Source organism: Marmota marmota, unplaced genomic scaffold, assembly GCF_001458135.2.
Source record: "Marmota marmota marmota unplaced genomic scaffold, marMar, whole genome shotgun sequence".
Lineage (NCBI taxonomy): Eukaryota > Metazoa > Chordata > Mammalia > Rodentia > Sciuridae > Marmota > Marmota marmota.
Genome location: NW_025999853.1, coordinates 7,160,668 through 7,184,749, shown reverse-complemented (window position 1 = coordinate 7,184,749; position 24,082 = coordinate 7,160,668). Strand labels below are relative to the sequence as shown.

Here is a 24,082-nt window from a genome sequence, read left to right as displayed (position 1 = left end):
TAACCACTGAGCCACATCCCCAGCCTTTTTTTTAAAATACTTTTGTATGTATATATGTATTTATTTATTTTTATGTGGTGCTGAGGATCAAACCCAGGGCCCCACACATGCAAGGGATGTGCTCTACTACTGAGCCACAACCCCAGCCCCATCCCCAGCCTTTTTATTTTTTAAAAAATTTATTTAGAGATAGGGTCTTTCTGAGTTACTCAGGGCCTTGCTAATTGCTGAAGCTGGCTTTGAACTTGTGATCCTCCTGTCTCAGCCTCTCGAGCTGCTGGTATTACAGGCGTGCTCCACTATGCTCCTTTTTAAATTTTTGAGACAGGGTCTCACTAAGTTGTAGGGGGCCTCTCTAAATTGTGAAAGCTGTTCTCAAACATGAGATCCTATTGCCTCATTTTCCCAAGTCACTGGGATTATAGGCATGCGCCTTAGCACCTGGCTCTATTAATGAATTTTTTTGTGTAGTTACTTTTTCATGATTTGTTTTCCACGTACATTGTAGAACTACTAAACAGTGTGTTGTTAAGCTTGCATTTAATATTTTTTTCTCCCTTGTCTTCACTGTTTCAGGTACCAGCCATCACATTAACTGCTAATATTATTTGGTTTCCTGATAATTTTCTGATCCAGAAAATACCAGCAGCTGCCAAACTTCTAGACAGAAAAAGTCTTCAAGCCATTAAAACACACAGGGATAGTTTCTTACAGCAGAAAGCTCAATCACTTACCAAGTAGGTTTCATAGGCAATTCTAGTGAAAATATATGTTTTATAATGTTTTATATTGAAAGCATTTGAATTATAAGATCAAGGGTCCTTTTTTATTACCAGAGAAATTTGGGCAATTTCCAGATTTATTTTCTAGAAACTTTTTTTAAAAAATTGTGTAGGCTTAAAGTCAGTTTAAAGTGTAGGCTTATTGTTTATAGATATACTTTTTATTAGCCATATTTTTTTTTTCCTAAAGTGAAGTCTGATTTATTTTCAGTATGTCTTTTTTTTTTTTTTTTTTTTTTTTTTTTTGTACCAGGCATCAAACCCAGAGGTGCTTAACACTGAGCCACATCCACAGTCATTTTTATTTTTTATTTTGAAATGGGGTCTAAGTTGCTTAGGGTCTTGCTAAGTTGCTGAGGCTAGCCTCAAACTTGTAACCCTCCTGCCTCAGCCTCTTGAGTAACTGTGATTCTAAGCATGTGCTGCCTCACCCAACAATGTATGTCTTTTGATGAAATCAGGAACCCTGGGTGTTCATGATATTTGGAGGAATTGACTTTAACTTGCTGCTCTTCTTTTTATTCCCCTTTTTACTTACTTATCTGAATTTCTGTTTCTTTATTTTGCGGTACTAGGGATTAAGCCCAGGGCTTTGCACAAGCTAGATAAGTGTTCTACCACTCAACTATATCCCCAACACGTTTTGTTTTGAGACTGGATCTCAGTAAATTGCTGAGGTTGGCTTTGAACTTTGGAACTTTGGATCCTTCTGCCTCAATTCTATTAGTTGTAGGGATTGTAGACATGCGCCACTATGCCCATCTTATTTTATTTTTATGAAAGTATATATTTAAAAAGTCAAAAAGTGATAAAGCTTAGAGAGAAAAATAATTGTCCTGAGCCCAATTGTCCTGTTCTTCCCTGTACCTCAGTCCTACTTCCTAAAAGAACACTTAACTCTTTGTTTCTTCAGACATTTACATCTTTATGTTTTGTTTATCTCTTATTGGGTTAATTTTCAAACATGCACATAAAAAAATAATGTAAAGAAACATGTTTTCATCACCCAGCTTCAGAAATCAATGTATAGCACATTGTTACATGAGTATACTGCTAACACTTGTTAAATTGGATGAAGATTTTAAGTGAAATGGCATGAGACTATACCATTGACTTTGTTCTGTATACGTATATTGTCTGTGTTATGATGAAAAATATAACAGGAATTCTTAACTACTTTCTGTTGATCCTGATGATCAAGGTGAAATTGGGTCTCTGCTTTACAACAAGGGAAGGAGAAACATTACTGAAATACAGGAAATCCTTTAAGTATCTTTTAGGAGCCGCATTTATTGTGATTAGTCAGTGGAAAATGATAACACTTCAGGTAGGTCTGCTCACAGTAGAGATACCAGAGCTCTATTGTACATCCTAAAACAGTGGAAGAGGGACAAAGGTTTGAGTATAAAGAGGTGAATTTAATATCAGATGGAGAGTTAGGTTAACAGGAATTAGGTTAAAAATAGTTGCGTTATCAGTAAGTTAAAAAAAATGTGTGGGTAATTAAGTTCTTAGAAGCTCAGTATTCTTTTGTGGTGAGATGCAGTTGTTAAAAATGCCAGTGTATCCTCGGATTACATGAATAAACATAGTACCCAGGTCATGGACCTATCTGGGCCAAGGGAATTGTTAGTTTCATTAAATTCTTATTGGTTAGATCATAGTTAGTGTTTGGAAGTACTGCTTTTTACAAGGGCCAGAACTCCAGCTAAATAAAGCTGATCAGGATGGCAGAGGATCTGGTGAACCATGCCTTCTCTTTTTAAAGGCCATGGAGAGTCTTTCTGTAGCTTGTCCTTTAAAAGAGAAATCTGAAGAATGATGTGGTGAGTTTCTTTCTGAGGGTCATTCAGAGTGAAGAGAGAGCAGATTTGATCTCTGTGGCTCCAGAAGATTAAATTGAAAATGGAAGGTGGAGATAACAGATAGTAATGATAACATTTTAGAGCAATTCATTATGTAGCAGACCTTGTGCTGAAGGGTTATGCACATTGTCTCATGTAAATTCTGTAATAATCTTAGGTGAGAAATAATAAAAGTAACAGCTGGAGACTATGGAGTGCTCACTGTATGGAGTGTGTATGTATTATGTATGTATGTATATGTGTGTGTGTGTGTGTGTGTGTGTGTGTATATATATATATAAAATTCAGGAACTACTCACGTATTATTTCCTCTATTTACCAGAAAAGCCCACGAAGTAAATAGATAACTCATGTTATTGCCATTATATAGATTAGAAATGTTAAGTAGAGAGAGATTAAATTTTCCCACGTTTAAATAACTATTAGGTGGCAGAACCAGGAAGTTCAGGTTGGAGCCCAAACTATTAACTGCTACTCTAAACTTTTTAATCCTATTTTAATCCTATTTTTAGGAGGAAAATTCGGTTTAGAGAAATGAAGTTTGCCAGGCCACACACTTCAGTACACATTAGAAAAGGAATTCAAACTGGTATCATTCCTGTTGTAGGGCATCTCCAGTGGGTAGAGTTGTGCAGGTTGCTCTGAGATAATATACTGTGCTTCACTGGAGCTGTGTGCAGTGTAGATGAACATCAGCCCACCGGACAGTAGGAAGTGAGTCTTAGTAGGTAGAGATAGAAGTTCACATACAAATTTTGTTTCTAAATTCATTTGAATGCAAAGATTGATCCATCTATCTCTCTCTCTCTCTCTCTCTATATATATATATCTATATATATATCTCTATATATATATATAGAGAGAGAGAGAGAGAGATAGATATATCTTTATTATTTCTCACCTAAGATTATTACAGAGTTTACATGAGACAGTGTACATGATATATATATATATGTGTGTGTGTGTGTATGCATATATGTGTGTGTATGTATGTTTGTGTGTGTGTGTGTGTGTGTGTGTGTAAATAAAATTTTGGAGTTTCAGAGAGCTGAAGGTGGTGGTTATGTTTTTCATTCTTTTTGCAATTATGCCAGAAACCTAAAATTCACCTCGCTAAAGTGAAACTCTGGAGAAGGGAAATGCAGTCAGTGTGAGCTTTGTCCTGACATTTTAAAGCAAGTTGGGGGGTGATAGAGCTGTCTGAAGGGTGGGCTGCAGTGTTTATGTAAGTGAAGAGGGAGGACTGCAGGAGTTTCCCTGCCCCTACACTAAATGTTAGATTTGAAGTCATCAGTGTCCCAGCCACTGCCTTCACTGGGATTCAAAGTCTGTGGTCGCTACATTTTGCTTTTCATTCACAACCATTTTGACCCTCAAAAATAACTGCCTTTAGGGGATAGAGGTCTAAACCCTTGTGTCACTCTCAGGTTAACATACTGTTGTTGACATTGCTTAGTGCTTTTTATTGGGACAGGGAATTTTTTTTTGTTGTTGTTGTTAGTGTTTTTCCTGTTTGTACTTTGAAAGGAAGCTGATAATCTGATGAGACTCGGGCATTTTTATACTTTTTGTTAACTTGAAGCAGTTTCAAGATCTGGCTCTGAATGTGAGAGTGATGGGCAAAACTGATGTAAACCTCTACTTTGTTGACAGTGTGATCTGAGGCTGAGAATGCTTTTTGCTTTTGTAATGCCTTATGCATAATTGATCTACTTGCTATCAGGGAATGCTACATAGTCTAGTCTCTTTTTCTGATCCTTGCTTATGACTTTTTTTTTCCCATATGAAATTGCCAATATCCTGCCATTTTTGACCAGCAAAATTAGTAGTTTTTTACATACTCAACATAATGTAATGAAACTCCTTATATTCCTCACTCATTTTCAACGCACAGCTCTTATGAATTTCACTGGAATTATCTTACACTTTATATTCACCCTAAACATTTGTCTTTTCTAAACATGACTCTTTTCTAGAACTCCTGTTCATAGTATTCCAATGCATCTCCTTCCGATCCTTGCACTACCAGACAAAGCATCCTACCCAGCCTACAAGTCCACATTTATTCTCATTCTCACCTGGGACACTTCATTTATCACACTCCCTGGACCATCAGATGCATCATCCCCATAGCTCTTCCCACTGGGAGTTCTTTCATCATTTCCTTCAAGATCCCCCTGAGTTGTTGCTCATGACCCATCTAGGTGCCTCCTGAAAACTGAAAGTGCTGCTCTAAGACCTTGTTTTTTCACTGTTCCATACTTTAAAATAGATGTTTAACAATATATTTCAGCACCTTTGGAAGCAAAGCCAAAACTGTAACTATTGGTATCTTTTGTTTAATGGAATCATGGCACCGCAGAAATTGTTTTTCTCAGAGTTTTATGCTAGGGGTTGCTTTATACCCCTAAACACATTACAGATTTTGATGTAATCCCTTTTCAGACTTAGTTTTTGAGATTGACAGTTTGCCTGGCAATGTGGCTACCCACCAACCTCACTTTGGGATTCTACCCTTAGTCAAGTGAGTATCTTTAGTCTCCTGCCCCAAAGAGCTCTCCGTTAGTGATTCTGACTGGCAATAGTCAGATATTTCTTTATGCTATCTGAAGAAGGGTTTAAAAAAAGAATTAGTATTGTTGGATCACATAAAAAGGAATTATTCATTTTTTGCACATTGTTTTTTAGAGAGGAAAATTTAAATAACTTGTAGGAGTTAAAATTTCCCATCTGAATTAGACATATTGCCGAGTGATTTGTTTGTAATCATTCTGAATAGTAGAATTACCCTTATTGTTTGTTTTCAGGATGGGACAGCTTCCTGGATTTGGGCTTGAATATTAGTGTGGAAGCTTACTAGTTGTATGATCTTGGCATATTACTTCTGTGTGATAGTTTCCTCTTCTGTAAGGTGGAAATCTAGCATCTACTCATAAGGTCAATGTGAAGACTGAATTAGCAAATTTTTGTAAATGCTTAAAAAAGTGGCTGGCAGACAGCATTCAATAACTGTGATCTTTTCAATTGAGATTCTGGCCACTTCCATTGTTCTTTCTGGTTCAAGCTGTCATTCTCTTTATCTTGCATTATTACAGTAGCTTGCTTGGTGCTTTTCCTAAGAAAACCATTGTCCCCTCTATAGTTTGTCAGAAAAGTGATACTGATCATCATAAAGTTAGATCAAGTCACTCTGATCAGATCATCTAGTGGCTTCCCATGTCACTGAGTTGAAGTCCATTCTTTCCACAAGGACTTCCAGTCTCTTCCCCACATCTTGATCCCCTACCCCTGTACTTCTCTGTTCTCCTTTTCTGCTCTCATTCCTGCTTAGTCTGCTCTAGTCATACTGACTAAATTTTTGTTATTAACTAAACATGCCAGACACATTTCCAAATGTCTTAGGATATTTACGCTTATTACTTACTTTCCTTAAATTCTGTTCTTATATATTTTGCCTTGATTACTCATTCATTTTTTTTCAATCTTGGCATGAAATCACCTACTTAATTAGCCTACTTTGATCACTCTATTTAAAACTGTACCCCTGATCCAGGCCCTGCCCCTTTCTCTGCTTTATTTTTTTCTCACAGGATGTATTCTCTAACATCTTTGAGTTATTTTAAGATTTTAATTATTGATTTCTTGATTATGTAACTCTAGAATATAAGCTTCACAGAGGAAGGGATTTGCATCTGTTTTGTTCTCGGTACTATATAGAATGCCTCATCTGTATAGGCACTCAGGAAATATTTGTTGAGTAAGTAAATTATATCTATGATATCTGTCTTTTGAATGGCTGCTGTAAGGAAAAATTTTATTTTGACCAACATGATAAAAATCGAACTCAATTTCTTTCCTGTGCTTAGTAACCCCAATATTTTCCTTTGTTAGAGATGTACAGTCTTACTACGTCTTTGTGAGCTCATGGATGATGAAAATGGAATCTATTTTATCTAAAGAGCAGAGAATGGATAAATTTGCCGAAGACCTCACCAATAGATGTAATATTTTTATACAGGTAGTTACGTCTTCTTTTTTGGAATATTTTTGGGGGTAATTTCTTTGTTAATTTAATTTATAGAAGTTAAAATTGGAAAAAACTGGGAAAGGATAAGGGTATGTTTTTGTGTTAAAAAATTCTTTTGGTTATTTTTGGATAAATGTGCCTTATTAATTTGGATTTCCTAACCCAAAGCTATGCATTCCCTTTAAAGCATGACTTTTTTTAACTGCATCTCATAAATTTTAATGTTGTATTTTCATTATCAGTTTAAAATATTTTAAAATTTTAATTGTGACTTAAATCTGTGGGTTTTTAAATGATGTTTCTTAATTTACAAGTTAATTTCTTAGTTATCTTTTTATTACTGATTTGAAGCAATATTCAAATTATTTGTTTTGAAATTTATAAAGTCCTAGTCTTGGCTCAGCATTCGTAAACATTTTATGTGTACTTGGAAAGAATGTAAAATTTACATTTGTCAGTTGCAGTGTTATGTATATGACAAGAGGCTTACTTTTATAAATGGTTTTTTCTGTGTGTTCTATTTGTTATTGAGAGAGTTGGGTCAGAATCTCCTACTATTGTGCATTTGTCTATTTAGTTTTGTAGTTCTGTCAATTTTTGTTTCATATGATTTGAGATAATGTAGATTATGTATTAAGTTTAGAATTGTTATATCTTGTAGAACTGGACTTTTTATCATTACGAATTGTGTGTTTGTGGGCTGGGGATGTAGCTCAGTGGTAGGGCATGTGCTTAGCATGTGTGAGGCTCTGGGTTAGATCCCTAGCACCCCTGCCCCTTGAAAAAAATACTTGTTTATCTTTAGTAATGCTTTTTGTCTTAGGTCTCTTTTGTGTGATATTAACATAGCTGTGCCAGTTTTCTGTTAGTTAATATCTTCATGGTATATCTTTCTTGATATTTATACTTAGAGCCTTTTGGCTCCCTGTGTGTGTCTCCTGTAAGTAACATTTTTTCCCCAATCTGATAATCTTTGTTTTTCATTGAGCTTTTTTAAAAAAAATGTATGTAACTATTGATGTATATACATTTAAAAAAATAATTTTTAGTTGTAGATGGAATAGAATACCTTTATTTTTATTTATTTATTTTTATGTGGTGCTGAGGATTGAAACCAGTGCTTTACACATGCCATGCAAGTGCTCTACCACTGAGCTACAGCCCCAGCCCTTGATGTATATTTTTTTAAAACTATCACTTAACTAGTTGCTTTCTATTTGTCTACTTTTGTTCTATATCCCTTTTCCTTCCTTGTGGATTATTTTTATCATTTTATTTCTCATTTTTCTAATAGCTTGTTATTCTGTATTTTACTGCTCTTTTTGAGATTACTCTGGAGATTTAAAGATGCATTGTTTTCTCACTCAGCTATCATATAACTTAGTAGTTTTACCACTTTCCAGATAATGTAATGGTTTTAAAGCACTTTAATTCTGTTTATTTCCCTCTCACATTTTGTATTGCTATTGGTAACTTTGATTCTTTGTATATTTTAAATATAAGCATTATTTTTGCTTATATTTTGTTATTTTTATAGTCAGTGTTCATCTGGATTCACACTGCCCTATACTTTCTGTTTCTTTTCATCCTTGTGTGGAATACGTGCTAGTAATTCATTTAATATGCATTTTTTTTTTATGAATTGGCATAGTTTTGGATCTGCGTATGTCTTCATTTCAGTAGTTTTGCTGTGTTAGAATTCTGGGTTGGCTGGTTTTTTTCATCTAGGTTTAAAGATGTCATTGTTTTCTGGCTTGCTTTGTTTTTGTTAAAGTTAGCTGCTGATTTTAAATCTTTTTTTTTTTTTTTTTAAGACTTCTTTGTTTAATTACCTGTAAGATTTAGGTTTTGGATTTTGGCAGTATTACTGTGATGCTCCTAAGTGTTTGTGTACGTGCTGTTTGGAATTTGTAGTTTCTTGAATTTGTGGGAAATTCTCAGTCATGCCTCAGTACTGCTTCTGTTCTTTTCTTTTTCTATTCTTATTCTCTATATCTAATCTGCTGTTTAGGATAGATTGGGAACCCAGTCTACCACAATCAGTCTAGGACAGTTGGCAGCCTGGATCACATCAATCCAGTCATGGATTGAGATGATTTGAAGGACTTCAAACTTCTGATGGCTAGTTTTGTTCCAGTTCACCCTTAATTGGGGGAGGGGGCAGGTAATCCATCTTTTCAGGGTCCCCAAACAGAGCCTGGATGGTTTCTCAGAACTTTCTCCCCTCCTTGATGGGCTGTGAACTCCTGTTTTTTATCCTCTTCCCTGGAGACATTGTTGAAAGATGTACTTTGCTTTTGTCTTTAACAGAATCCTCTAAGGTAGATATTCTAAGAGAAGGCAACCCCAAATACTGGCTCCCTTCTCTGGGTTTCTGTCTTCTCTTAGATCTTGGCCTCCTGTTTTCTTACTTTTTTTCTAGCTCTTTCATGCCTTCCGAGAGATTTCAGAACTGTTTTGCTCACCTTTTCTAGTTCTCAATGGGAAAGGTGGTTCATATTATTCATTCTGTCATTAACAGTAAGGTCCCAGACTCCCCTGTCCCCATTTAGATTTTAAAGTACATCCTTCGTGTGTAGCCAGTTCACAGATTAGTGATGAAGCGGGTGGAATGGGCCCAGGTGTTCTGTACTTCAAGCCCCCAATTGGGGGAAAAAAAGGAATCCTTTTTTCTGCCTGCCATAGTGTGGCAGCAGAATGGAGTCTGTCTCTTCCCTGGCAGGTAAGATAATGATGAGTAGATACCTTCCCTGTTCTTCTGTTTCTGCTTTGTAACTTTTTCCGGCATGGCATTAGGGCAGGGTTGGTGTGATGGTCTGTAGCTGACAAGGTAAGACTTGCAGCTCCTTCTTGAAGTATATCCCATGCTTTGGTCTTACTGCCAGTTTTCTTTCTCTTTCATTTCCTCATTCTCATACTTAAGCATGTTTCTTCACCACAGGTGAGTAGTGGTTCAGAGAAACTCCCACTTCTACTCTGTGTTGAGTATCATTCCTTTAGCAGAGCCATGGTTACTTCTGTGAGAGAACTTTCTCATGTGTGGTGGGGCAGGAGAAAAAGGTTGACAAACACTGGTGTAGATCCTGTCTCACCTTCTTGCCTGTGTCCACAATTACATAGTTGGTTCATCTTTGAAATATAAATGTATATTTTGGGGACCTGTAGAAGCCCAGAGAATTGCTATCATTATCTTTGCATTTCTGTGTGTCTCTTTTGGGTTTAAAGGAAAATATATTTGAGCTGGGTGTGGAAGCGCATACTATAATCCCAGCTACTTGGGAGGCTGAGGCAGGAGGATTGCAAGTTCAAGGTCAGCCTCAGCAATTTAGTGAGACCCTGTCTCAAAGTAAAAAATAAAAAGGGCTGGGGATGTGGCTTATAGACTAAGTGCCCTGGGCTCAATCTCTGGTACAAAGAAAAAAAAAAATTGAGAGTTAACGTCCCTTTTTCCTGTTTTCTTATTCATTCTTTCCCTGAATTTAATAGTGTTAAAAATGTTTTTAAACCTGTGCTTCCTTCATGAATTGAAGGGGAGGAGGCAGTCTGTTCTCAGTGAGCTAAAAGGAGAAAAGGCCTGATTATCAGAGACAGGATAGCAGATGGACTGTGTGGACTGGTCTAGGAAAAGAGGAAAGGTGGAAGTGACTTGGAACTCAGAGATTTCCTTGTGTGTCTGCTTTGATCAGAAAGCAGCTCTCTTCTTTTCCAATTCCTAGCTCTTTAGAGTCCTCAGTTCTTGCCCTAAGTGGCAACAGATAAGAGTCTGTTCTCTTCCCTGGCAGGTAAGATGAGGAAGAGTAGAAACCTCCCTGACATCCAAACCATTTCTCTGAAGTTTTTTTTTTAATGGAAATATTTAAAAACTGATTATATTCTATAATTTCAATGGTACTAATCTTCTGGTTTTTGTGGTAGTCTAAACTTTAAGGGCTGCTTTAAGCTTAAATTGTCCCTGAAAGCAAGATTATTTCAAAATTTTAAGACTGGCTTTAAAAGGAACTTGAAAACACTAATTATTGGCAATTTGGGGACTAACTACTATTAACATAGAGAATTAAGTCTTGAAGAAAGGAAATCTTTTCTTATGATTATACTCAGTGTTTTATTTTCTTTTACAGGGCTTCTTATATGCATATAGTATTAGTACTATTATTAAAACCACGATGAATCTCTACATGTCCATGCAAAAGCCAATGACCAAAACCTCAGTTAAGGCATTATGCAGGCTTGTTGAACTTCTGAAGGTAGGTCTTGGGTTATGTTACCTTGCCATCATGTTTCTCAAATGACCCAGTCTTAAATTAGAATGATCTTGTAACATTTGACTTTTTGTTTACATGAGAACAAAAACTTGTGAAAAAGTGTACTTGCCTCTCAAACGAAATTTCTAAATATTGCTAATGTTCATTACAGATGCTTCTTGACTTATGATGGAGTTATGTACTGTTAACCTCATAATTTAGTGTAGTCTGCCTTAATATACCCAGGATGCAGATGGGCAAAATCATCTAATTCAAAGCCTATTTTTATAATAAAGTGCTGAATTCATCTCATGTGATTTATTGAATAGAAAGGGAAAAACAGAACATAGGCTTTATACCATTATAAAGTAGAAACATATAACATACCATTATAAAGTAGAAAAATTGAAGGTTGAAGACTGCTTATATAGTTAAACTTTATTGAAGGTTAAGGTAGTGAGAAAGGAAATAGTAAGGTTTTAGTATTATTAGTTCAGTTTTATTTATGGAAATTTTAAAAGTGGTTTTTAAAAATTTAAAAGCACGTTAAATGATGTTAAAAAACCACAACATCCATTATGTTATTTTTTATTTTTATATCCATTATTTTATAATGTTCACATGCATATGAAATTAGTTAATAGGAAGATTTTTTGATATTTAGAAAAAGTGCTTATAATCTTGTGATTTGAACAGTAGGCTACTTACAGAGGTGGTCATATGAATTCAAAATTATAGTACTTGTGGAAATATAAAATGTTTCTTAGCATATAGTGTAAATAAAAAATAAAACTTTCAAGCAGGAGAGCCCAATTTATCTTATATAAAAATTTAAGATTTACTGGTAAATATCTGCTAACAATGGACATTAGATTTGTTTAGGAAATATTTTTTTTTTTTTTTTTTTTTGATATTGTGCCTTTGGATTTTCAGGGTTTTCTTTTTTTAAGAAATATTTTTTTTAAATGAAATATAAATATGGATGTGAGTATATATAATATTTCAGTATAGTTTTAAAAAGAACAAATAGTATCCCACTGAAGAAATAGAGTGTTACCAGTGATTTCAAAGCCTCCTGTGTGTCCCTTTTGGATTGGATCTCAACCAGGCTCCTCAGAGGAAATCAGTGTTCTGAAATTTTAGGCTTATTCCCTTATTTATCTTTTTAGCTGAATCCATGAACCACTCATAGTTACATTTGGCTGTAGAGTTTATGTTGATGGAGTAATACTTTATATATATTCCTTTTGTCTTTTTTACTCATCATTTTGTATTGGAATATGTTGGGATTAGTAGCTGTATTATGTTGCTTTCCATTGCTGGTGGCTTGCTTGAGGATGGAATTGAGATTGGTTTCCAGTTATTGCTATTATAAACAGTGCTGCCATTCTTGTGTTTCTTGGTGTATCCGTGGAAGAGTTTTTCTAGTGTAATATATACCTATGGGTTCGTTGCTGGATTGTAAGCTATGTGTGTATTCAAGTTTTAGGATGAAGACAAATTGTTTTCCCAAATAATTATGTCATTTTATAGACCTCCCATATATATTAGACTTCCTCTTGTTCTCTAGCTGGCCAGCCCTTGTGTAGGTTGAATAGCATCTGAAATGTTTGGGACCAGACATGTTTAGGATCTCAGTTTTGTTTTTGTTTTTGTTTTTAGAATATTTGCATATGTGCAGTGAGGTATCCTAGGAATGAGATCCAAATCTAAACAAAATTCACTAAGAGTTTCATATATACCTCATACAAATATCCAGGAGATAACTTCATACGATGTTTTTTTTTTTTCATGCCCTTGCTTTGACCATGACTCCTTCACATGAGATCAGGTGTGGAGTTTTCCATTTGCCGTGTTATGTTAGTGCCCAAAAAGTTTTGATATTGGATCATTTCAAATTTCTGATTTTTAATATAGGGATACTTAACCTGTATTATCAGGCTTCAGGTATTTTTGTTTCTTTTATAAATTAGTGGGTATAATTGGCTTTGGTCATGACTTTTTTATGTTCAACCCCTATTTGTTAGTGATGCTGAATATTTATTCAATGATTTATTAACTGTGTTTCTTTTGAGAAAGATGTGTTCTTGTGTTTTGTTCAGTTTTCAATTGGATTGTATGCCTTTAAAAAAAAATCATTCTTTTGGAGTCTGTACATACACTGAATACTAATTTCTTGTACTTGGGAGATTCTCTTTTCATACTTCGGCTTATTTTTTTTTTATTTCTTTAATAATAGCTTTTTTTTTTTTTTTTGGTGATGGGGTGTTCCGAGATTGAACTCAGGGGCCCTCAACCACTGAGCCACTTCCCCAGCCCTATTTTGTATTTTATTTAGAGACAGGGACTCACCGAGTTGCTTAGCATTTTGCTGTTGCTGGTTTTGAACTGTGATCGTCCTGCCTTAATCTCCCGAGCTGCTTGGTAATGATGGCTTTTGACAAAGAGAGTTCTTAATTTTAATACAGAAGAATTTTCCAGTCTTTCATGGTGTTATTTTTGTATCTCATTTACAAATTCCTTCTCTTGCCTGAGGTCATAAAGATAGTCTTTAATTTTGCTTGAAAGTTTTAAGTTGATCTTAACAAAATTACTTTTGATTTTTAAGGCAATAGAGCATATGTTCTACAGAAGAAGCATGGTTGTGGCTGATTCAGTTGCACATATAACACAGCACCTTCAACACCAGGCTCTTAATTCTATTTCTGTAGCCAAGGTATGCAAATTATTATATATTCAGCATAATTGTGTTACTTTTTTTTTGTCCTGCTGTTTTATGTGTTTTCTAGCTTAGCCTATTTATTCCATTCCTTTGAACATAACATCTTGGTCATTTATATCCATGGTGTTTTATGATTTTTATTTAGGATCATTGTTATCTACTCTGAAATTGCAGCATGTAATACTACTGTAATATACTTCTACTAAAACTGATATTGTATGTACTTTTGAAATTGATGTATCATTTTTTTAAAGAAGTGATTTCTTATTAGTATGGAAATTCAAGGGTTTTTAGAAGTGATTTCTTGTTAAATATATATGGAAAATTTAAAGTATGCCCAATACATTTGCTATTCCCATCAGTGCTAAGACAAAGTTACAGAAGGAAAGTACAAAACATTATATGACAAGCTCAGGGGGAAAGGTGTTATTTATGTTTTCTTAAACTGAATTGTGGAAGAGATAAAGAGAAGTTTTTCTTCTGAAGCTTTGGTCATTATCCCAGGAGCAAAATTAATAGTTTTCTGTTTTGTCTTAAAGAAAAGAGTAATTTCTGACAAAAAATACAGCGAACAGCGTCTTGATGTGCTCTCTGCTCTAGTTTTGGCTGAAAATACTCTAAATGGACCAAGCACAAAGCAACGGCGACTTATCGTTTCTTTGGCGCTAAGTGTTGGCACACAAATGGTAAATGTATTGCTATTATTTATGGAATAAATATAAGGTCTGAAATTTCACAGTTTCTTTGTTATTGATCCAAGAAACCTGCCTTTACTTTGACTGTAACTTCTCTGTCTTTTCCCTACTTCCTGATAGAAAACATTCAAAGATGAAGAACTCTTTCCACTTCAAGTAGTCATGAAAAAACTGGATCTTATCAGTGAACTTAGAGAACGGTAAGCAGGACTGGTGAATATAATAATACTCAAAAAATAGGGCTATTTGGAGCATCAGTTTTCTTTTTTAGCATAAAGAGGAGTAAAATTCAGATTGAGCATTAGTCCTCTTTAATTTCTTTGGCATGACCAAAGTGAGACTGTGACTAGGGATCATATTCATTTAGCTTTTCTTCTCCATGAAGCATGCGGCTTCTAGAAAAGCGTGCACTCATAGCCTTAGGCAGATTCTTGTGCATGTTGTGATTATTATGCTGATTATCACTTACTGGGCTTTCAAAATTGCTGCTTTATTGTAAGGCTTCATCAATTTGTGAGAAACTTAGAGATCTTTGACTCATAGTGTCCTATGATTTTTTTTTTTTTTTAAAGATAGAGTGAGAGAGGGAGGGAGAGAGAGAGAATTTTTAATATTTATTTTCTAGTTTTTGGCGGACACAACATCTTTGTCTGTATGTGGTGCTGAGGATCGAACCTGGGCCGCACGCATGCCAGGCGAGCGCGCTACCGCTTGAGCCACATCCCCAGCCCCAGTGTCCTATGATTTTATTTTGAGGTAGAAATTTTAATTACAATGTCAGTAGCCAGTCACATTTTTGCAGCTACTTGTGACTTTATTGTTTACTTTTTGTTGAGTAAACAGTAAGCTTCCTGAAGGGAAAATGAGCCTTACAAATTTTGACTTCCAGCTGAATTATGTTACAGCACAATAATATCTTTAATGCTCATAATATATATTTTTTTAATTCTGAGCTGAACATATATTTGTAGTTTCATTTAGTTTTCCATCTTTGGAAGAAATATTAAACCTTCATTATAAAATATTTAATGATCATTTTGTTACTTTATAAGGTGTGAAATAGTCATTTGGTTACAGAGACTATGAATAGGTTATGTGTGACTGGACTTTTTGCATTACAGTTTTTTAAGTTTTACTTTCCAACTTGGAAACAGGTAAAATGGTACATGTTATGCAATAGTCATATTAAATAATATTGAAAATAAATTTATTTTAAACTCTTCTTTAAAAGTCACCTATTATAGTTTGATAATTTTTTTTCTTCTATTTTTTTGAGAATCTAATTCTGCATATATGCAAAATTCTGTCAGTGTCAGGTATTGGAGAATTTTATTAAAATCTTAGCTCAATTTGAAAAATAATTTTTTTGTGATTTTTCTAAACTAACGTTGGGTGAAGTGATGTAGGGAATGTAAAATGAATGACAGGTCTCTTGCCCTAATAGTATATAAAGTCATTCTTTTATGTTATTTTGGGAAACTTTAGTTTTGATACCACTAATTACTATAATACTTATATTGTAGGGTTCAGATACAGTGTGACTGTTGTTTTTTATACTGGCATCGAGCAGTCTTCCCAATTTATTTAGATGATGTATATGAAAATGCCGTTGATGCAGCTAGATTACATGTAAGTAAAGAATAATAAAGAATTAACTCATCATATTTTATTCACTTTAAGTTTTAAAATAGGATATCTGATTTAATAAACTATTTTAAAATTGACCTCTAATACTGTTTTGAACAATATTATGAATATCCACTAAATGTTTCTGTGGTTTAATTTTATGTTAATATGAATGAAGTTAATTTTAATATATTTAACTTCTCCTCACTTATTCCTGATCATTCTCATTTCACTTGATTTTAATTGGTATTAGTAGTCTGACATTACTCATCAGCAAACCACATGTTATTCATCATTTTTGTTTATGGAAATAAAGCAGTTTCAGAGTACAAGATAGGAAAGGATGTCAATATAAAATTTTATGTATTTAGTTAAATTACATACTTTATTTAGGAAAGTAAGATAGTTGTAGAAAAATCATATTTTCTTCAGATCAAGGTTTTATCTTTCTTGATGTCAGATAAATAGCCTTTGTAATATTGTTTATAGCTCATGTTTTTTTCTAAATTCATACTTTAAAATTTGTTTCCGTTAGTACATGTTCAGTGCTTTACGAGACTGTGTGCCGGCTATGATGCATGCAAGGCATTTAGAGTCCCATGAGATTCTCCTGGATTGCTATGACAAGGAAATTATGGAAATTTTAAATGAGGTAAGACCATATTTGAGATTGAAAAGGATTAAATAATGTTTTGGAATGCAGTGTTTGAAAAAAAGTTTTGAATTGAAGCAGACTTCCATTGAGTCAAAAATTACTCTTTATAAATCATTGTGTAGAGCAAAGGAACTGTTTTTAGTTATAATATCACTATTATGCTAAATAATCTGTAATTCATAATCATTTTAGAAATCAGACTAGGAATTTGGAAATTTTAAATTTAGCAAACAGTGTGTTCGAATTTAAATTTGTATTAATTAGAAGAATGTATACATAAAATGTGTTTGAATGTTGAATGCTGCTGATAGTACAGTTAAGGCAATTTTACTATTAATATTTTATTGAATTTCATATGAAGAGTATCTTAGAGGAGAGAATTATTTAAAAGACTTGCATAACAATTTGACTGCAATATATAGTGTTTCCTGTTTTAGTGTTTATAATAAACACTGATACCTTTAAAATCAAATTTCCATCTAGTGATGTTTTATTTGGAGGGAAGAACTAAAAATGAGTCAACTTTACAGTGTAAACCTATGTGGGTTTGATGAAATTAGGAAAATTTTATGTAATTTTTTGTATTAAAAAATATTCTTTCTTTTTCCCTCCCTCCCTTTTTTCCTTCCTTCCTCTCCATGTCTTCCTTCCTCATCTTTTTCTCCCTCCCTCCCTCCTTTCCTACTTTCCTTTCTTTTTTTCTTCCTTCAAACCCAGGGCCTTGCATATACTAGGCAGGCAGGTGTCTCCTACTGATCTATATCCCCAACCCATAAATATTTTTATTTAGAAAATGAAATACATGTCCAGTATTTAGAACTCTGTGGTAGATCAGAAAGATTTCTTTTCTTTCCTCACTTGCATATTTGTGGGGTTTTTCCTCCTTTGTTGCTGTTCCCATAAATTTTATGCTTATATTACATTTCATGTTCCTTATTGTGAAGCTATTGCTTTTTTGGTTTTCTTTTTAGCTAAATTTAAAATATTAATGAAAATAAAGGTTTGACAATTAGATAATTTCTCCCTGGCTCTCTCCCTCTAAAATTATTGGTATAAAATGAACAAAATAATTTTCCATTTTCCAATTTAAAAAAAATTATCATGATGTATTTAGAATCCTAAACAAAACTAGTTTGATAATTTTTTTCTTCAATGCACTGATTATAAACTCTCAAAGCATAGTCATATAGAAAAACAATACAATTGGGATATCATTTTGAAAAATTAAACTGTCAATTCATCTCTGAACAGCATTTGTTGGACAAGTTGTGCAAAGAAATAGAGAAGGATCTGAGACTTTCTGTGCATACTCATTTAAAGCTGGATGACCGGAACCCTTTCAAAGTTGGCATGAAAGACCTGGCTCTTTTTTTCTCTCTAAATCCAATTAGGTTTTTCAATCGATTCATTGACATTCGAGGTGAGTTTTTTTTCCTTCTTAATTCATATCCTATATCTCTTTAATAAAGTATGAAAGAAGAAATAAAACCTTGAGGGTATTATTTTTGGTATGTGCTAATTTATTCTGTAACTCCTTTGTGTTTATTTCCTAGCACCTTATCTTAAAGGAAGAAATATAATATTCAAAGACAAGTATTTTTTTTTTTCCTTTCTAGTTCCTTTTCTGCTGTTTTTATGATTCAAAAATTGTTTGGAATTTGTTTTTTTCTGGTAGCTTATGTAACTCACTACCTAGACAAGACTTTCTACAATCTCACAACAGTAGCCCTTCATGATTGGGCCACGTACAGTGAAATGAGAAATTTAGCTACTCAACGTTATGGATTGGTTATGACAGAGGCACATCTTCCTAGTCAGACTTTGGAACAGGTGTGTATAATGTACTCCTAACATAATCTGACTGTAATATAACAATATTTCTTTAGGAAGTCTTTTCTTTTTACTTTTTACTATGTGTGTGTGTGTTTTGTTTTTTTTTTTAAGAAAATATTTTCTATATAAAACCTCATATGTGAGAAGAGTGAGAAATTAGATGCCACTAATTGACTTTATGAAAGAATTTACTAGCGGCTTCCTGGGTGCACCCAGATTTCTGTTGAGTGTTGGTGATGTATATAGATTTCACAAACATACTAGGTGACTTCAGCAGAATTGCAAGTTCAGCAGAATAGTAAATAGTTTACTCAGGGTCATATTTAAGGATTTTAAACTTAGGCATTAGTATCTTAGGAAAGTGGTTAATTTTATAGAATTATGAATGTATTTGCCCTTAAAATGAGTGCAAAGCAGCATTTGGTGTAGAGTAAAAAGGTGTGAACAAATTTTTAGATTAGAACACAATAAAAAACTATAACTGAAACTAGAGGTATTGTAATGCTACTTTAAGCCACAATTAGAAAAGCATAGAAAAATGTAGATGGTATACCATTGGGTGTATAGAGTAATACTGTGTCTGAAGAATGAAGGAATCTCAGTAGAGAACTTGTGCATTATAAGGTGTCTATTGTACATAAAAATTTGGAGTTAGGCTTTCTTAAATCCCAGGGTTCTGGCTCTTCGTGACTTGTGACCCTAGAGAACTTCCTTAGCTTCATTTTCTTTACCTGTGGAATTTAGAATAATCCTTTGTAAAAGAACCTTGCATAGTATCTGAAACATGGTATGCGTTTTACAAACATAGTATATCCTGTGAATACCATTTAGAATCTGTTCATTAGTTTATATAAAAAATATCCTTGGAAAGACAAATAGGTATTTTCAAGGATGGTGGGGAAATGATGGTGGGTCATCGTCTTTGATTATTTGAACTTCTGTTCACATAGAAGAGGTAAAATCATAATCAACAAGGCTTTCTTAAAGAGGTAGTTCTGATTATATATGTCAGAAGGCTCTTGTACCTTTGGTCATACTTTTTATGTAGTTTCTTAAAATAGTTTCAAAATATTGGGAAGCTTAATATAATCAGTGTCACTGTATTGATATAATTTTGATTATTTAAATTTATAATTATAGAACTTATGTGGATTATGTTGTAGGGCCTTGATGTTTTGGAAATCATGAGAAACATTCATATATTTGTGTCTCGATACCTCTATAATCTCAACAATCAGGTAAGTAGGTTTAAGAATTTTTTTTTTAAATGTGAGTGGTTATTTAAGTGGCACAAGGCACAAGGAATTGATTCTCAAGGCCAAAAGTTAGTAAAATATTCAGAACAAAATGAATGTTTAGAGATCTTGTTTATTGCTTTGATGCTACTTGGTTGTACTATCTTCTTGAATGGCTTCCCAGTTAAATTAACGAAACCAATTCTAAAATTTTCTTTGGATAACTGATTAAATTTGTTTCATTGTAGATTTTTATTGAACGAACAAGCAATAACAAACATTTGAATACTATTAATATTCGGCATATTGCTAATTCAATTCGAACACATGGCACAGGAATCATGAATACCACAGTAAGTGCACTTTTGGTGGGGGACAGGGGTGGGTGGGTAGGTACTTAGACCCCTGCTTAATTTAATAGGTTGGAAGATAATTTTCTTATAGAATATTCTGGCAAATATGCATTAATACTTGTTGATATTATAGCTGAATTTCCATTTTTTTTCTGGTAGTATAATTAAAAATATTTGGCACTAAAATTGTATTCGATGTGATGGGAGTTTTGCTTATAAAAGGCTCCTTAACAGACATCGCAGCATCATCATTATAAATAGCATTGTAGTTTTGAGGACGTCCATATGTATGTTGATTCTGATATTCTCTGGAAGTTAATTAAAAAATTAATCACTGATAGTAGTTTAAGGTCATTTATATCCTTTAGGGGGAGGGGCTACTAATTATTTAATATCCATATAATTGTGAATTTACTAAAAATATTTTACTCTTAGAAATAGACATTCATTCACTTGAGGAAATCTTTTAAATGTGCGTGCTGTTTTTCCCTTTCTGAAGAAAGAGATCTTTGAATTTACCTCACTTTTAGCATAATTTCTCCTGAAGAGGAACAAATTGTGAATGCTTAAGTAGTAAAATATTAAATATCTTTGGAGTGAGGGAATAGGAAGAAGATTGGAAAGTTAAGTTGGGATCATTTTAGTATATAGTAGGGAATGCTTTGAAGTTTTAGAGCCGATGAGTGTGATTGAGGCTCTATTTTAATGGTTACCAGTACAGAAATGAGATCTGTATAGTCAGAGTTTTAAATTTAAAATAAGGAATCATCCATGTAGAAATCATGTCTGAAACCTTTCATGATAAATGAACTTTTGAGGATAAACTCTTCCTTACCTTCTATCATCTACCACAGACTCATTCATGTAACAAGTATTACCAGTGTATTTTATGTGCCTCTGGCACTAGGGTGAGAAAAACAGACATTTCCTAGTAGAGGAATATTGAAAATCAGTTAATCTTACTAATGAATGTAGGTTACTGATGTGTGATGATAAAGTGAGCAGAGAGAGGAAAGTGAGAATCAGAGTGGCAGAGTTACTATGAAGAGTAGAAGGACAAAGAAAAGATCACAAAGGAGATAAAAAGCAAAGAAACAGACACAGAGCAGGGAGAGTACAAAGTTTAAGCCACAATGTAAGTTTAGAGGAAGGACCCATTTCTATAACTGGGTAAATGAAGATTCAGTAAAAAGGGCTTAAATTTGTCCAAACCATTTGTTGTATCTGAGAGTCATGGGAATGGAAATGAGTATGGGGCTTCCATTTGTAGGTTAGAATTAATGTTATGTTATTTTAGTTCAATCCCAGCTCAACTTTCACTTTGTCAGAAGATTCTGAATCTACTTCAGGCCTTTTGTTATTCATTCTCAAAGCACTCATACTTCTCATTTTTAGAAATTATTGCAGTTGAAATATAACAACTTATTGAACAGTACTTGTTTAAAACATCTGTCACTCCTGCTAGAATATAACCTCATGAGGACAAGGACTGCATCTAGCATGAGAATAGCATATTGCTTTGTGTATAAAAGGCATTAAAAAATGGTTACAGATAATTAAATGTTTAATATCGTCCTTGAGGAATGTTCAAGGAGCATCATGTTTCTTACTTCAGTTTCATTCTAGCTATGCATATTAGTAATAGGTAATCTTAATGATGGATCAACATAGGAACTTCTTACTGGTGTTATGACTTAAAAGCTAGGGGCTTCAGTCTGGTTTTGTGTTTCCCATTACTGCTTTTAATCCTGTCATGAGAATATTGTACACTTTTTTCTCCTTTTTTAGTAAAAATATGAGAAGCCTGTAGAAAGTTCTATAAACTTAGGCAATAAAAAGCTTCATTATTTAAATATTTCAGGTCCAAAATAAGTTGAATTTTAAAATAGTACTTTTATATTGACCTGAAATTAATTTTTTAATTTAACTTTTTTTTAATTTTAATTTTATAGGTTAATTTCACTTACCAATTTTTGAAAAAGAAGTTCTATATATTTAGCCAGTTTATGTATGATGAACATATCAAGTCCAGATTGATTAAAGATATTCGGTTTTTCAGGGAAATCAAGGACCAAAATGATCATAAGGTATGCTACATATTTGCTATTAGGTACTTTGATTCAGCTGTGTGCCATATATGGTTAATGTTTATGCTACAATACATTATTTAGATCTCTGTGGGGTTTTTCTTTCTTTATTAATTTTTCTCATGTTATCTATATCTGACCTCCAAGTTCCTTTGTCTTTTCCCTTATAATTTCCTAATCTTTGCATTCTCTGTGTGCTTAAGCATAAGGAAAAATAAAATAATCAATGTAGCCAGGTTTACTTTTGTAAAATTTTAAAATAATATAAAAACATAATTTTGAAACATTTAAGCCATGTAAAGTGTATATACTATCCTCCCTCATTTTCTTCTTCTCAATTCCATTTTCTGGAGACAGTGGCTGTTAGCAGTGCTGTGTTATACCCTTCACAATATCTTCACAGTAGACACATATAATTACACACATTTATACATCTTTATTTTTTATAGCAAAAATGGAGTGATGTTATACACATTCTTCTGCAGTATACTCATAAAATATCAGTACCTATAGATCTAATTATTTTTAATAGTTGGTAGTATAGAGATAATAACTTACTTAATTTTATATTGATGAATCTTTTCCCCCTCATTTTTCATTTTTATAAATGGTGCTAAGGGTAGCTTCCTAACACATATGTCTCTAACTTTAAAAAGTTGTTTTATTATTGATGGCACCTTGAAATTTTAAGCCACCTGATGTGTTTTCATTGGAAAAGAATGTTCATAAATATCAGATACCTATTTAGCCCACAGAAACTTGACACATCTAGAAACAAATGTTTCTAGGATGAATAAGGTTTTTTGTCAATCTGATAAGAGTTTTGGGGTGTTAGGACACTAGTACTTTGTGATGTAAAACTTATTTAGTGGCATACCTTTAATACCAAAAAGAAAAAAAAAAAACCTGAATGTTAGTAGTTCTGTTTTTTTTTTTTTTTTTTCTTTTCACACAACTTTTATGTCATTAGACTTGAGTGGTATCTTTTTGAAGGCATGATGAGATATAAAATTAGACAGGAAAGTTTATTGCCGTGATTGATTTAGTAGGCATTTTATGGTTTAGGGGTCTAAAGGTAGTCTTAAAATTATCTCTCTAGTATCCTTTTGATAGAGCAGAAAAATTCAATCGAGGCATCAGAAAACTTGGAATAACACCAGAGGGACAGAGCTATCTTGATCAGTTCAGGCAACTCATCAGCCAAATTGGTAAGTTACTATAAAAGTGTTGGGAAACAAAGTACAAAGCCCAATAATCTCATATATTAAATAGGTCATGCTAATAAACAGCTTATTATGTGAATGTCTCAACTTAGTTTTATTTCACTGGGGTAATTTTCTTAACACAATTACTGTTGCTACAGAAGAAATTGATAGACAGATCACAGATTTAAAATATACTTAATAAATTTCACAAAGATTATCTTCATAATTGATAGTCTACTGGTTAGTAATTACTGGGTACCTACTCTGTTCAAAGCACTGTTTTGGGCTTCTAAGAGATTTTCTCACATTAAATGTGAGAGTATAACAAATTTACGTGAAAAGTTAGTAATTTAATAAGCTGTATAAAAATTTAAAGGTAAAATACTGAATACTATAATTTTTGATGCTGCACCCTTTTATACATGTGCATATGATTTGAACTAACAAGTGGAATTTGTCTTCTGAAATATAGTATATGACATTTAAAAGCAGTTAAAAATAATCATAGCTTAATAAAATCTTATACTTATTTAGGCTTTTCACATATTATCTTTGTTAATGTCCTTACAATAATTCTGAAAGAGAGACTGTAATCACTGTTTTTAAAATGCAGAAAGAGGCCAGGCATGGTGGTGTACACCTGTAATCCCAGCTACTTGGGAGGCAGAGGCAGGGGGATTGCAAATTTAAAGCCAGCCTCAGCAACTTAGTGAGACTGTGTCTCAAAAAAAAAAAAAAAAAAAAAAGGCTTAAAAG

General features: G+C 33.4%; 1 protein-coding gene across 6 annotated transcripts in view; it reads left to right on the top strand.

Annotated features, from left to right (window-relative positions):
* Positions 1-24,082, top strand: part of Washc4 (WASH complex subunit 4) — a 58,665-nt gene that overhangs the window by 21,273 nt on the left and 13,310 nt on the right. For all 6 annotated transcript variants that reach the window (XR_007347417.1, XM_048802749.1, XM_015482818.2 and 3 more), the window contains 14 exons: positions 577-737; positions 6,539-6,665; positions 10,793-10,918; positions 13,524-13,631; positions 14,177-14,323; positions 14,453-14,532; positions 15,856-15,961; positions 16,494-16,610; positions 17,865-18,033; positions 18,289-18,443; positions 19,610-19,684; positions 19,930-20,034; positions 21,987-22,121; positions 23,221-23,329. Coding sequence is in view for 5 of the 6 variants with exons in the window: in XM_048802749.1 (XP_048658706.1) it covers positions 577-737; positions 6,539-6,665; positions 10,793-10,918; positions 13,524-13,631; positions 14,177-14,323; positions 14,453-14,532; positions 15,856-15,961; positions 16,494-16,610; positions 17,865-18,033; positions 18,289-18,443; positions 19,610-19,684; positions 19,930-20,034; positions 21,987-22,121; positions 23,221-23,329 (1,720 nt within the window). In the remaining variant the exon portion in view is untranslated. The remainder of the gene's footprint in view (positions 1-576; positions 738-6,538; positions 6,666-10,792; positions 10,919-13,523; positions 13,632-14,176; positions 14,324-14,452; positions 14,533-15,855; positions 15,962-16,493; positions 16,611-17,864; positions 18,034-18,288; positions 18,444-19,609; positions 19,685-19,929; positions 20,035-21,986; positions 22,122-23,220; positions 23,330-24,082) is intronic.